Consider the following 14,356-nt stretch of genomic DNA (forward strand, 5'->3'; position numbering starts at 1 on the left):
CCTGGTTTACCTCTTCACTGCTAAACTGGCGCTACCCCTCTGCGGAGGGGGCTCAGCCCACATCACTTGTTTTGCTCAGTAAAATAATACACCATTTTGATTACAACAGCTAGTGTCTGATTTTAATTTATGTTAAAAATGACTAAATTCGTTTTCTAGTAACACCTCTAGTAAAAAACAAATCTGGTAACATGAATGGGAATTTCTGCTTAATACTTAGAGGCATACGTGTGAACAAAGATAATGCCGTGGTGTGTTTACTGAGTAAAACATGGGGAATACTGCTTTAGTCTTATAAGGACTTCAGTCACAAAGCTTCCCAAAACTAGCACTGCCTATTAAACAGATATTAGACTACCTTGCCAGAGACCAAAGATGGGTACAGATGATGCATATTATACTAGGTGTCACCTGTTGTTTAAAGTCAAAAGTTCACTGCAATCCTGAATAAGAATTATAAGAGGGCAGATGAAAAAGAATAGCCTGCACTCAGGACAATCCTGTTTTATAGACCTATCATGGCCACATGTCCCAAATGCTCATGTCTAAATTTGGAAAACCAGTGATCCTCTGAAGATTGTGATAAATGTTTTTCTGCTCACCATTTTGAATCTTGAGGACTAATGCAATTGGAATATTATGTCTGCTGAACTTCTCATGGAAGGACCACACGATTGGCTAATCTGTTTGTACAGACTGATTGGATCCTGTTGCCTCATAATGGATCTTTGGAAGTACAGATGGACTTCATGATCACTGATCATTGTCTCTACTCTGGCACCCTATCTAGGGTGTATTCAGATATACATCAATTTCAAATTTGCCAAACCTAATTTGTTCAAGGGCACAGAAATTCTATGCCTTGGAGTTGAACCAACAACCCCTTCAGTCATTTGTTTATACCCTCAGACATTACTTTGCTGATCAGATATATCTTCTGACAGACTATTAGATGGACAGAATATAGCCGTTAGCTTGCTACTATTGTATTATAGGCAAAATACATTTTGTTTACAATAGGACTGCTTGTCAAGTGTTTATCATTTTACTGGAGGTTAGTGATATTTGATGTTTTAGTATTTTCGATACAATGCCATCTGGTGTGTTTTTTTTCTCTTAGTACAGTTGATGGTCGACTTTTACTAGAGACAAATATGATAATACAATATTTTTTTTTTCATTATTAATATTGCTTTGTACGAAAAGGAAATGTTTAATACAGTGCGGTCCTAAATATTGACACCCTTGAGCAAAAATTACTGTATAAAATAATTCAAACACTACAATGAATGCAAAAAAATGGGGAAATTATATTTTTTTATACGAATACAATCATCCATACAGAATCCTTCTAGATCCTTGGTATCCTTCGTCATGGAAATAATATATTTTCCCACATTTTTTGAGTATAGTATTATACATTTTATATAGTAATTTTTGCTCATCTTTATCAAGAAGCTAATTTGCTTGAAATCAATTGAAAAACGTTGGTTAACAACATGTAAAGAAAATGTGTTTTATACTCAGTTTGCAATGAGATTTTGCAATTAGAACCAAATCACCACTGAACCAGAAGCTAAATACAATTGATTATTACCATGCTACAAATGATTCAACAACCAAACAGTGCCAAAGCACTACACCCAACTTTACAAATTCACGACCGAAACTGTTTTGAATCTCTATCCTGTGGTTAAAAACAGGAAAGGAATCAACAAAAGAATCTGATTAATTTCAGATGACTTCCAGAAAGAGTGATGTAAGTACTTCCGTATCATATTTTAACTCCTTGCTTTTGTCGCCTGGCTTATCTATCAGGGTGCGTGTCAGAGGTGGCCCCGACCCAGTCTTGTCACGATGTGGACTTGCTAGGTGGGGCTCGCAGTCAGAGGCAGCTGTGAGGACTATGGGGGTAAGTTTAGGACGTTTCTTCCGAAACCGTTCTCTTTCACTGTTTTTCTTACTCTTCCCATTATTCAGGTTTCACCAAATTCCTGTGGGGATTAAGATCCTGAAAGCAGAAGTCAGTTTCTGGGTGAGGTAAGAGAGAAAAGTATCCCTTAACCCTTTACACGTATACGGGTTGAAAATGGCAGGTTTGGGGACTGATAAGCGCTTAAATTGGAACGCAGTGGCTGTACAGTAACATGCTATAAGTGACGTCAGAGGACAGGCTCTGCGCTTCACAGCGCTGTGTGGGTTTTGACTGACAGCCATTCTGAGCTTGAGCACCGCATGCGACAAGAAGTTGCCCCCATCCCTCCCGCTAATTGGGCAACTTTTGTAATTTTTTTGTTGTCCGAGTGAGGAAAATGCTGTAAATTAAGAGGACTCAACAATGTATTTTGAAAGATGAGACATTGAGGATTATAATAAATACTGCTTTGATGTCATACAAGCAAGCCAAATACCTGTGAGTCCAAATGTCCACTTCCATATCATAAAACTCATGTGATATACAGTGTCAACATTTATGAGGACTGTTTGTACAGTTACAAGATGACATGGTGTCATACCCTGGGTTGTTCTGAACAGATGGAAGAAAATCTCGCCTGAATGCACCTCATGACTCCTTTCTATGCACACCAAAATTACAATCTGTTTCTCTGAATTGCTTTGTGAAAGCCTGACACTGTAAGATCATATTTTATAACTTAGCTAGTCATGTTGGCAATAAAACAAGCCCACTTGACCTGTATTGCAATTTATAATGTGCTGTTTTTGGATTGCGTAAACAACAACAGTAATTGTGTGATGGCTGGGATGCAGGGTTGTCTTCCAAACGAAACAACTACAAGTGTGCTTGGCCTAGTTCCTCAACAGCACAGCTAGGAGAGCTACAAAAAACCTGAACACCAGTTAGTCCTCTCATTCAAACCCTTATGTTGCACCTAACCCACATTTTCCAGGAATATTCTTATGTAAGTAATGGATCCAGACTATTTAAGATTTCGTTATCAACAAATGCAGCAAAAAGTACAGCAAATGTCAAATGCACTTTATAAGACCCAAGTTGAGGACAAAACAGTTCACCTGACACAAGACTGAATTCAAACATTACACTGTTTAATTTACAGTGCATTCGGAAAGTATTCAGACCCCTTGACTTTTTCCACATTTTGTTACATTACAGCTTTATTGTTAAATGTATTAAATCCTTTTTCCCCCCTCATCAATTTACACACAATACCTCATAATGACAAAGCAAAAACAGGTTTTTAGAATTGCTTGCAAAATTTCTTTTTTCACTGAAATCACATTTACATAAGTATTCAGACCCTTTACTCAGTACTTTGTTGAAGCATGGGTATGACGCTACAAGCTTGGCACACCTGTATTTGGGGAAGTTTCTTCGATTCCTCTCTGCAGATTCTCTCAAGCTCTATCAGGTTGGATGGGGAAAAATGATGTATTCACCTTATTTGTTGGATATGTAAAAATATTTTTTTTACTAGAGATAGAGGTACTAGAGGTTTTTAGTAGAGATAGCTTGAAACTGACAAATGATTGATGTTGGTGATAAAAACCTAAAAGCTGCCATTCTATAGACAAGATGTGGTGTGTGTGTGTCACACCCTGGCCTTAGTATTCTTTGTTTTCTTTATTATTTTAGTTAGGTCAGGGTGTGACATGGGTAATGTTTGTGTTTTGTTGGTTTTGGGTGATTATATGGTAAAGGGGGTGTTGGGTGTATTGTATGGGTTTGTGTGTAGTGCATGTGTCTAGTGTTGTCTATGTATGTTTAGTTGTCTAGGAGAGTCTATGGTTACCTGAATGAGTTCCCAATTAGAGACAGCTGATTTCGGTTGTCTCTGATTGGGAGCCTTATTTAGGGTAGCCATAGGCTCTCATTGGTTGTGAGTAATTGTCTATGTAAAACGTTTGTAGCCTTTATGTATGTGCACAACGTTTGTAGCTTCACGGTCGTTTTGTTGTTTTGTTCGTTTTGTTAAAGTGTTTCGTGTTTATTTTTTGTCATCTTTTAAAATAAAAGAAGATGGCTTATTTTCCAACTGCTGCGTTTTGGTCCGTCAATCCCCCACACGATCGTGACAGAATTACTCACCATAGGACCAAGCGGCATGGAAGGCGGCAACAGGACCTACCTACACAGGATTTCTGGAGATGGGAGGACGAATTGGAAGGAAAGGGACCTTGGGCTCAACCTGGAGAATATCGCCTCACTCGTGAAGAGCTGGAGGCAGCGAAAGCCGAGAGGAGGCGATATGAGGAGGCAGCACGGAGACAAGGCTGGAAACCCGTGAGTACAACCCAAAAATTTATTGGGGGGGGCCTTAAAGGGAGTGTGGCGAAGTCAGGTAGGAAACCTGCGCCTACTCCCTGTACTTACCGTGGAGAGCGAGAGTACGGGCAGACACCGTGTTACGCAGTAGAGCGCACGGTGTCTCCTGTACGCGTGCATAGCCCGGTTCGGTACATTTCAGCTCCACGTATCGGCCGGGCTAGACTGAGCGTTGAGCCGTATGTCATGAAGCCGGCCCAACGCATCTGGTCACCAGTGCGTCTCCTCGGGCCGGCGTACATGGCACCAGCCTTACGCATGGTGTCCCCGGTTCGCCTACATAGGCCGGTGCGGGTTATTCCACCTCCCCGCACTGGTCAGGCGACGGGGAGCATACAACCAGGTAAGGTTGGGCAGGCTCGGCGTTCAAGGGAGCCAGTACGCCTGCACGGTCCGGTATTTCCGGCGCCACCTCCCCGCCCCAACCCAGTACCACCAGTGCCTCCTCCACGCACTAGCTATATGGTGCGTGTCTCCAGCCCTTTACCACCAGTGTCTAAACCACGCACCAAGCCTCCTGTGTGTCCCCAGAGTCTTGTGCGTCCTGTTGCTGCCCCCCGCACTAACCCTGAGATGCGTGTCCCCAGCCCGGTGCCACCAGTCCCGGCACCACGCACCAGGCCTACAGTGCGCCTCAGCCGGCAGGAGTCTGCCGTCTGCACAGCAATGACTGAACTGTCCGTCTGCCAAGCGCCATCTGAGCCATCCGTCTCCCCAGCGCCATCTGAGCCATCCGTCTCCCCAGCGCCATCTGAGCCATCCGTCTGCAATGAGCCTGCAAAGCTGCCCGTCTGCCATGAGCCTGCAAAGCCGCCCGTCTGCCATGAGCCCACTGAGCCGTCCGCCAGACAGGAGCCGCTAGAGCTGCCAGCCAGACAGGAGCCGCTAGAGCTGCCAGCCAGACAGGAGCCGCTAGAGCTGCCAGCCAGACAGGAGCCGCTAGAGCTGCCAGCCAGACAGGAGCCGCTAGAGCTGCCAGCCAGACAGGAGCCGCTAGAGCTGCCAGCCAGACAGGAGCCGCTAGAGCTGCCAGCCAGACAGGAGCCGCTAGAGCCGTCCGTCAGACAGGATCTGCCAGAGCCGCCAACCAGACAGGATCTGCCAGAGCCGCCAACCAGACAGGATCTGCCAGAGCCGCCAACCAGACAGGATCTGCCAGAGCCGCCAACCAGACAGGAGCAGCCAGATCAGTCAGCCAGCCATGAGCAGCCAGATCAGTCAGCCAGCCATGAGCAGCCAGATCAGTCAGCCAGCCATGAGCAGCCAGATCAGTCAGCCAGCCATGAGCAGCCAGATCCGTCAGCCAGCCATGAGCAGCCAGATCCGTCAGCCAGCCATGAGCAGCCAGATCCGTCAGCCAGCCATGAGCAGCCAGATCCGTCAGCCAGCTATGAGCAGCCAGATCCGTCAGCCAGCCATGAGCAGCCAGATCCGTCAGCTAGCCATGAGCAGCCAGATCCGTCAGCTAGCCATGAGCAGCCAGATCCGTCAGCTAGCCATGAGCAGCCAGATCCGTCAGCTAGCCATGAGCAGCCAGATCCGTCAGCTAGCCATGAGCAGCCAGATCCGTCAGCTAGCCATGAGCAGCCAGATCCGTCAGCTAGCCATGAGCAGCCAGATCCGTCAGCTAGCCATGAGCAGCCAGATCCGTCAGCTAGCCATGAGCAGCCAGATCCGTCAGCTAGCCATGAGCAGCCAGATCCGTCAGCTAGCCATGAGCAGCCAGATCCGTCAGCTAGCCATGAGCAGCCAGATCCGTCAGCCAGCCATGAGCAGCCAGATCCGTCAGCCAGCCATGAGCAGCCAGATCCGTCAGCCAGCCATGAGCAGCCAGATCCGTCAGCCAGCCATGAGCAGCCAGATCCGTCAGCCAGCCATGAGCAGCCAGATCCGTCAGCCAGCCATGAGCAGCCAGATCTGTCAGCCAGCCATGGGCCGTCCCTCAGTCCGGAGCTGCAGTCCCTCAGTCCGGAGCTGCCCCTTACCCTGGTGCTGCCCCTTACCCTGGTGCTGCCCCTTACCCTGGTGCTGCCCCTTACCCTGGTGCTGCCCCTTACCCTGGTGCTGCCCCTTACCCTGGTGCTGCCCCTTACCCTGGTACTGCCCCTGACCCTGGTACTGCCCCTGACCCTGGTACTGCCCCTGACCCTGGTACTGCCCCTTACCCTAGTACTGCCCCTTAGTCCGGAGCTGCCCCTTAATGCAATGGGGTTAATGTGGAGGGGGGTCATTTGGAGGAAGCCTAGGAGGTGGTTGGGGACTGTGGTGACGTGGGGACCACGACCGGAGCCGGAGCCGCCACCGTGGATGGAAGCCCACCCAGACCCTCCCCTAGACTGTGTAATTGTGCGCCCGGAGTTCGCACCTTAAGGGGGGGGGTTATGTCACACCCTGGCCTTAGTATTCTTTGTTTTCTTTATTATTTTAGTTAGGTCAGGGTGTGACATGGGTAATGTTTGTGTTTTGTTGGTTTTGGGTGATTATATGGTAAAGGGTGTGTTGGGTGTATTGTATGGGTTTGTGTGTAGTGCATGTGTCTAGTGTTGTCTATGTATGTTTAGTTGTCTAGGAGAGTCTATGGTTACCTGAATGAGTTCCCAATTAGAGACAGCTGATTTCGGTTGTCTCTGATTGGGAGCCTTATTTAGGGTAGCCATAGGCTCTCATTGGTTGTGAGTAATTGTCTATGTAGAACGTTTGTAGCCTTTATGTATGTGCACAACGTTTGTAGCTTCACGGTCGTTTTGTTGTTTTGTTCGTTTTGTTAAAGTGTTTCGTGTTTATTTTTTGTCATCTTTTAAAATAAAAGAAGATGGCTTATTTTCCAACTGCTGCGTTTTGGTCCGTCAATCCCCCACACGATCGTGACAGTGTGACCCGAGAGAGTGATAGTCAAGAAGAGTTTAGAACAATGCCTCATTGTCTCATCTTCCTGGCATCTGGGAAACTAAGCCAGGTTGGGGGTAAAACACCATCCTGTGTAGATAACCTAGGTGGCTTATGGGAGATGGAACCATTGTGACAAGATATTATATAGGAACTACAAATGCTTTTTTTTTTCATTTTCAGTTAGGCTCTCAGCCTAACAGTCAGAACAAGACTGTTGGGGTGATGGTTTCATTATTGCAATAATTAATCAATACTAATAAAGATGATTGTTTGAAGAAATGACCAAGTCTCTCTCAGTACTGAATTTCCATGACACGCTGCACAGCTATATTCAGGTCTCTCCAGAGATGTTAATGTCCGGGCTCTGGCTGGGCACACAACATGCCTACCTCTTTGAAGTTGCAAAATATTTTTTATTTTGAACCAAACAAGAAATAAGACAAAAAAACAGAACTTGAGCATGCATAATTATTCACCCCCCCAAAGTCAATACATTGTAGAGCCACTTTTTGCAGCAATTACAGCTGCAAGTCTCTTGCTGTATGTCTCTATAAGCTTGGCACATCTAGCCACTGGGATTTTTTCCCATTCTTCAAGGCAATACTGCTCCGGCTCCTTCAAGTTGGATGGGTTCCGCTGGTGTACAGCAATCTTTAAGTCATACCACAGATTCTCAATTGAATTGAAGTTTGTGCTTTGACTAGGCCGTTCCAAGACATTTAAATGTTTCCCCTTAAACCACTCGAGTGTTGCTTTAACAGTATGCTTAAGGTCATTGTCCTGCTAGAAGGTGAACCTCTGTCCCAGTCTCAAATCTCTGGAAGAATGAAACCGGTTTCCCTCAAGAATTTCCCTGTATTTAGCGCCATCCATCATTCCTTCAATTCGGACCAGTTTCCCAGTCCTTGCTGATGAAAAACATTCCCACAACATGATGCTGCCACCACCATGCTTCACTGTGGGAATGGTGTTCTCGGGGTGATGAGAGGTGTTGGGTTTGCGCCAGACATAGCGTTTTCGTTGATGGCCAAAAATCTCAATTTTTGTCTCATCTGACCAGAGTACCTTCTTCCATATGTTTGGGTAGTCTCCCACATGCCTTTTGGCGAACACCAAATGTGTTAGCTTATTTTTTTTTTTAAGCAATGGCTTTTTTCTGGCCACTCTTCTGTAAAGCCCAGCTCTGTGGAGTGTACGGCTTAAAGTGGTCCTATGGACAGATACTCCAATCTCCACTGTGGAGCTTTGCAGCTCCTTCAGGATTATCTTTGGACTCTTTGTCGCCACTCTGATTGATGCCCTCCTTGCCTGGTCCGTGAGTTTTGGTGTGCGGACCTCTCTTGGCAGGTTGGTTGTGGTGCCATATTATTTCTATTTTTTAATAATGGATTTAATGGTGCTCTGTGGGATGTTCAAAGTTTCAGATATATTTTTTTTAACCCAACCCTGATCTGTACTTCTCCACAACTTTGTCCATGACCTGTTTGGAGAGTTCCTTGATCTTCATGGTGCCGCTTGCTTGGTGGTGCCCCTTGCTTAGTGGTGTTGCAGACTCTGGGGCCTTTTAGAGGTGTATATATACTTAGATCATGTGACACGTAATTGCACACAGGTGGACTTCAATCTAACTAATTATGTGACTTCTGAAGGTAATTGGTTGCACCAGATCTTGTTTAGGGTCTTCATAGCAAAGGGGTTGAATACACTTGAAGTCGGAAGTTTACATACACCTTAGCCAAATACATTTAAACTCAGTTTTTCACAATTCCTGACATTTAATCCAAGTAAAAATTCCCTGTCTTAGGTCAGTTAGGATCACCACTTTATTTTAAGAATGTGAAATGTCAGAATAATAGTAGAGAGAATGATTTATTTCAGCTTTTATTTCTTTCATCACATTCCCAGTGGGCCAGAAGTTTACAAACAATCAATTAGTATTTCGTAGCATTGCCTTTAAATTGTTTAACTTTGGTTAAATGTTTCTGGTAGCCTTCCACAAGCTTCCTACAATAAGTTGGGTGAATTTTGGCCCATTCCTCCTGACAGAGCTGGTGTAACTGAGTCAGGTTTATAGCCCTCCTTGCTCGCACACACTTTTTCAGTTCTGCCCAAAAATTTTCTATACGATTGAGATCAGGGCTTTGTGATGGCCACTCCAATACCTTGACTTTGTTGTCCTTAAGCCATTTTGCCACAACTTTGGAAGTATGCTTGGGGTCGTTGTCCATTTGGAAGACCCATTTGGAGACCAAGCTTTAACTTCCTGACTGATGTCTTGAGATGTTGCTTCAATATAGCCACATAATTTTCCTGCCTCATGAAGCCATGTATTTTGTGAAGTTCACCAGTCCCTCCTGCAGCAAAGCACCCCCACAACATGATGCTGCCACCCCCGTGCTTCACGGTTGGGATGGTGTTCTTCGGCTTGCAAGCATCACCCTTTTTCCTCCAAATATAACGATGGTCATTATGGCCAAACAGTTATTTTTGTTTCATCAGACCAGAGGACATTTCTACAAAAAGTACGATCTTTGTTCCCATGTGCAGTTGCAAACCGTGATTTGTTTTTTTTTATGGCGGTTTAGGAGCAGTGGTTTCTTCCTTGCTGAGCGGCCTTTCACGTTTTGTCGATATAGGACTCGTTTTACTGTGGATATAGATACTTTTGTACCTGTTTCCTCCAGCATCTTCACCATGTCCTTTGCTGTTGTTCTGGGATTGATTTGCACTTTTCGCACCAAAGTACGTTCATCTCTAGGAGACAGAACGTGTCTCCTTCCTGAGCGGTATGACGACTGCGTGGTCCCATGGTGTTTATACTTGCGTACTATTGTTTGTACAGATGAACGTGGTACCTTCAGGCGTTTGGAAATTGCTCCCAAGGATGAACCAGACTTGTGGAGGTCTGCAAAACATTTTCTGAGGTCTTGGCTAATTTCTTTAGATTTTCTCATGTCAACTAAAGAGGCACTGAGTTTGAAGGTCGACCTTGAAATACATCAACAGGTACACCTCCAATTGACTCGGGCTAATTGCCATCATTTATCAGAAGCTTTTAAAGCCATGATATAATTTTCTCCAATTTTCCATGCTGTTTAAAGGCACTGTCAACTTAGTGTATGTAAACTTCTGACCCACTGGAATTGTGATACAATGAATTATACGTTTAATAATCTGTCTGTAAACAATTGTTGGAAAAATTACTTGTGTCATGCACAAAGTAGATGTCCTAACCGACTTTCCAAATCTACAGTTTGTTAACAAGAATTTTGTGGAGGAGTTGAAAAACAAGTTTTAATGACTCCAACCTAAGTGTATGTAAACTTCCGACTTCAACTGTACATATGCACGTACCAGTTTTCAGTTTATTTTTTTGATTTCACTTCACCAATTTGCACTATTTTGTGTATGTCCATTACATGAAATCCAAATAAAAATCAATTTAAATTACAGGTTGTAATGCAACAAAAATAGGAAAAACGCCAAGGGGGATGAATACTTTTGCAAGGCACTGTACCTAATGTCTCTGATCTGGCGGACTCACTAAATACATGATTTGTTTGTAAATGATGTCAGTGTTGTACTGTGTCCCCCCTGTGTCCCCCCTTGTTTGTAAATGATGTCAGTGTTGTACTGTGTCCCCCCTGTCCCCCCTATTTATGTTAGCTCACCACCAAATACAAAGAAGGACAGACATTTTTCACAGCACAGGTAGCATGCACAAAGCCAACCTAACTAACCAAGAACCAACCAAACTAACCAAGAAACAACTTCATCAAATGACAGTCTTATAACATGTTACACAATAAATCTATGTTTTGTTCGAAAAATGTGCATATTTGAGGTATAAATCAGTTTTACATTGCAGCTACCATCACAGCTACCGTCAAAAATAGCACCGAAGCAGCCAGAGTAATTATAGAGACCAATGTGGAATACCTAAATACTCATCATAAAACATTTCTGAAAAATGCATCGTGTACAGCAAATGAAAGACAAGCATCTTGGGAATCCAGCCAATATTTCAGATTTTTTAAGTGTTTTACAGTGAAAACACAATATAGCATTATATTAGCTTACTACAATAGCCTACCACACTACCGCATTCATTCATCAAGGCACGTTAGCGATAGCAATAGGCACGTTAGCGTTAGCGAATAAACCAGCAAAAGATATTCATTTTCACTAACCATCATAAACCTTCCTCAGATGACAGTCCTATAACATCAGGTTATACATACACTTATGTTTTGTTCGAAAATGTGCATATTTAGAGCTGAAATCAGTGGTTATCCATTATGCTAACGTAGCTTATTTTTCCCAGAATGTGCGGATATTTCTATTCGACTCTCACCTATTCTGACCAAATAGCTATTCATAAACATTACAAAAAAATACATGTTGTATAGGAAATGATAGATACACTAGTTCTTAATGCAATCACAGTGTTAGAATTCTAAAAATATCTTCATTACGACATAAGGCTTATGTTATAGCGAGAGAGTGGCCAAAACCTGGGCGCAAAACTACTAGTATACAGTTCGACAGATATATGAAATAGCATCACAAAATGGGTCCTACTTTTGGTGATCTTCCATCAGAATGTTGGACAAGGGGTCCTTTGTCCAGAACAGTCCTTGTTTGGATTTAGAACATCGTTTTTCCCTCTTGAATTAGCAAGCACACTGGCCAAGTGGCGCTAAGCTCTTCTTTCTGAACAAAGGCACACAACGCAACACGCCTAACGTCCCGAATAAATTTCAAAAATCTAATAAAACTATATTGAAAAAACATACTTTACGATGATATTGTGACATGTATCAAATAAAATCAAAGCCGGAGATAGTAGCCGCCTATAACGACGGCTTTTCAGAAGGCAATTCCAGGTCCATCTTCGCGCTTTCCAGAAAACAGGAAATGGATGACTCGTCGTGCCAAGAGGATATATTCCACCTCAGACCAAGATAAACACTTAATTTCTTCTCTCACTTCCTCTTGACATCTAGGGGAAGGTGTATGATGTGCATTTATACTCATACGTATCATGCCCATTTATAGGCAGGCCCTTGAACAGGCCATCATTTTCAGACTTTCCACTTCCTGGTCAGAAAGTGTGCTGCCAAATGAGTTCTGTTTTACTCACAGACAAAATTCAAACGGTTTTAGAAAGTAGAGAGTGTTTTCTATCCAATAGTAATAATAATATGCATATTGTACGAGCAAGAATAGAGTACGAGGCTGTTTAAATTGGGCTCGATTTTCCCTCAAAATGTAAATAGCGCCCTCTATCCTCAACAGGTTATAGCACACTGTTTTTCCACGATTGTGTAAATGTGTTTGTTAATATGTAGGCGTAATAATCATATCTATTATCATATGTAGCTCATAACAGTGCTGGAATATATTTGTTTCATTTGGTTTTGGATTCAGTTAGCACAGTATGTATTCATTCATATGATCTCAATTAAGAAATTATGTTCTCTAACCTGAAAGTAGTTTTAATCATGTCTGATGGAATTATCAAGTTTTCATCCTCGTGTCAGAAAATCTCAATTCATTATCGCAATTGGAATATTAGTCGCCCAAAAATCGCAATTAGATCTTGCAGTCCAATTCGAAATGTAATGTGATGCATATTAATGACTTGAGATTTTTTGATCTGTCAGCCCTCTATGTTAGTGTACCTTTATTGACCAACTGCTAGACTGTGATCTGACTGCAAAGACCAAGACCGAGACATGGCCTGGGTTACTGAGCTGGATTTATTGTTGAATCATTTCAGTTATCTGCGTGATTATATTCCAGCTGTGTTGTTCAGTGAACACCAATTGTATCCAACCCAATCAGGGGTCAAGGGGTTGAAACTTTTAATCAGGCTCATGCCACATGTTCAATGGCTTCATTTTGGGAAATTCTATAGGTGTCTGGAGATGATTTCATCTCAAAATAAATTGCCTTTTGCTACCACTTGAGGGCAGTGAAATACTTGCTTGTAGCAGAGAAGGAAGGAGGGTCCAGCATTTCTTCCCTCTAAACTGTTTAAAATATTAATAATTGCATCTCACTAACTGTTCAATTTACACATAGGAAAAATGTAACCATTTAGAAAAGCAATAGAAGTGTCCATACATTTTTTATTGTATAAGTGACTCCTTGATAATATGGTGATTTAGAACTAGGCTGTTAATTGGGCCATTTTGTTGCTCTTTCAGGCGGTTTCTTTATAGTAGTAAGCATTAAACTCACTGCCAAACGCTTAAGTGTTATGAGCATATTCATTGTAGTTTTCCTATCTCACTACACCAGTAATATGCTACACTCCTAATTTTTCAATGCTGACTCTATGCTTGGCTACTGGGCAGGGAAGAGAACCACTCCCCTTTAGCTGAAGACTATAATGAGACCATACACTCCGACTTTCAAAACATTTCAGTGCGTCCCGCTCCCTGACCCTCTCTTCCCTTTGAGAATGAAGAGGATGCTTCTTTTGAGGATGCTTCTTACTACACTGAACAAAAATATAAACATAACATGCAACAATTTCAAAGATTTTACTGAGTTACAGTTCATATGAGGAAATCAGTCAATTTAAATGAATTCATTAGGCCCTAATCTATGGATTTCACATGACTGGGAATACAGATATGCATCTGTTGGTTACAGATACCTTTAAAAATATAGTGGGCCTCAGGATCTCGTCACTGTATTTTTGTGCATTCAAATTGCTATAGACAAAATGCAATTGTGTTCGTTGTCTGTAGCTTATGCCTGCCCATTCCGTAACCCCACCGTCGCCATGTGGCACTCTGTTCACAACGTTGACATCAGCAAACCGCTCGCCCACACGATGCCATACACATGGTCTGCGATTGTGAGGCTGGTTGGAAATAGTGCCAAATTCTCTAAAATGACGTTAGAGGCAGCTTATGGTAGAGAAATTAACATGAAATTATCTGGCAACCGCTCTGGTGGACAGTCCTACTGTCAGCATGCCAATTGCACACTCCCTCAAAACTTTAAACATTGTGTTGTGTGACGACTGCATATTTTAGTGGCCTTTTATTGTCCCCAGCAGAAAGTGCACCTGTGTAATGATCATGCTGTTTAGTGAGCTTCTTGATATGCCATACCTGTCAGGTGGATGGATTATCTTGGCATAGGAGA

The 14,356-nt window shown here is 43.2% G+C and overlaps 1 protein-coding gene across 1 annotated transcript in view; it reads left to right on the top strand.

The window, feature by feature from the left end:
- Positions 1-14,356, top strand: part of LOC129812485 (cell surface glycoprotein 1-like) — a 30,563-nt gene that overhangs the window by 2,533 nt on the left and 13,674 nt on the right. The window contains exon 3 of the mRNA XM_055864104.1: positions 1,819-5,794. Coding sequence (XP_055720079.1) covers positions 3,998-5,794 — 1,797 coding nt within the window. The 5' untranslated portion in view covers positions 1,819-3,997. The remainder of the gene's footprint in view (positions 1-1,818; positions 5,795-14,356) is intronic.

The sequence above is a fragment of the Salvelinus fontinalis genome, chromosome 16 (genome assembly GCF_029448725.1).
Source record: "Salvelinus fontinalis isolate EN_2023a chromosome 16, ASM2944872v1, whole genome shotgun sequence".
NCBI lineage: Eukaryota > Metazoa > Chordata > Actinopteri > Salmoniformes > Salmonidae > Salvelinus > Salvelinus fontinalis.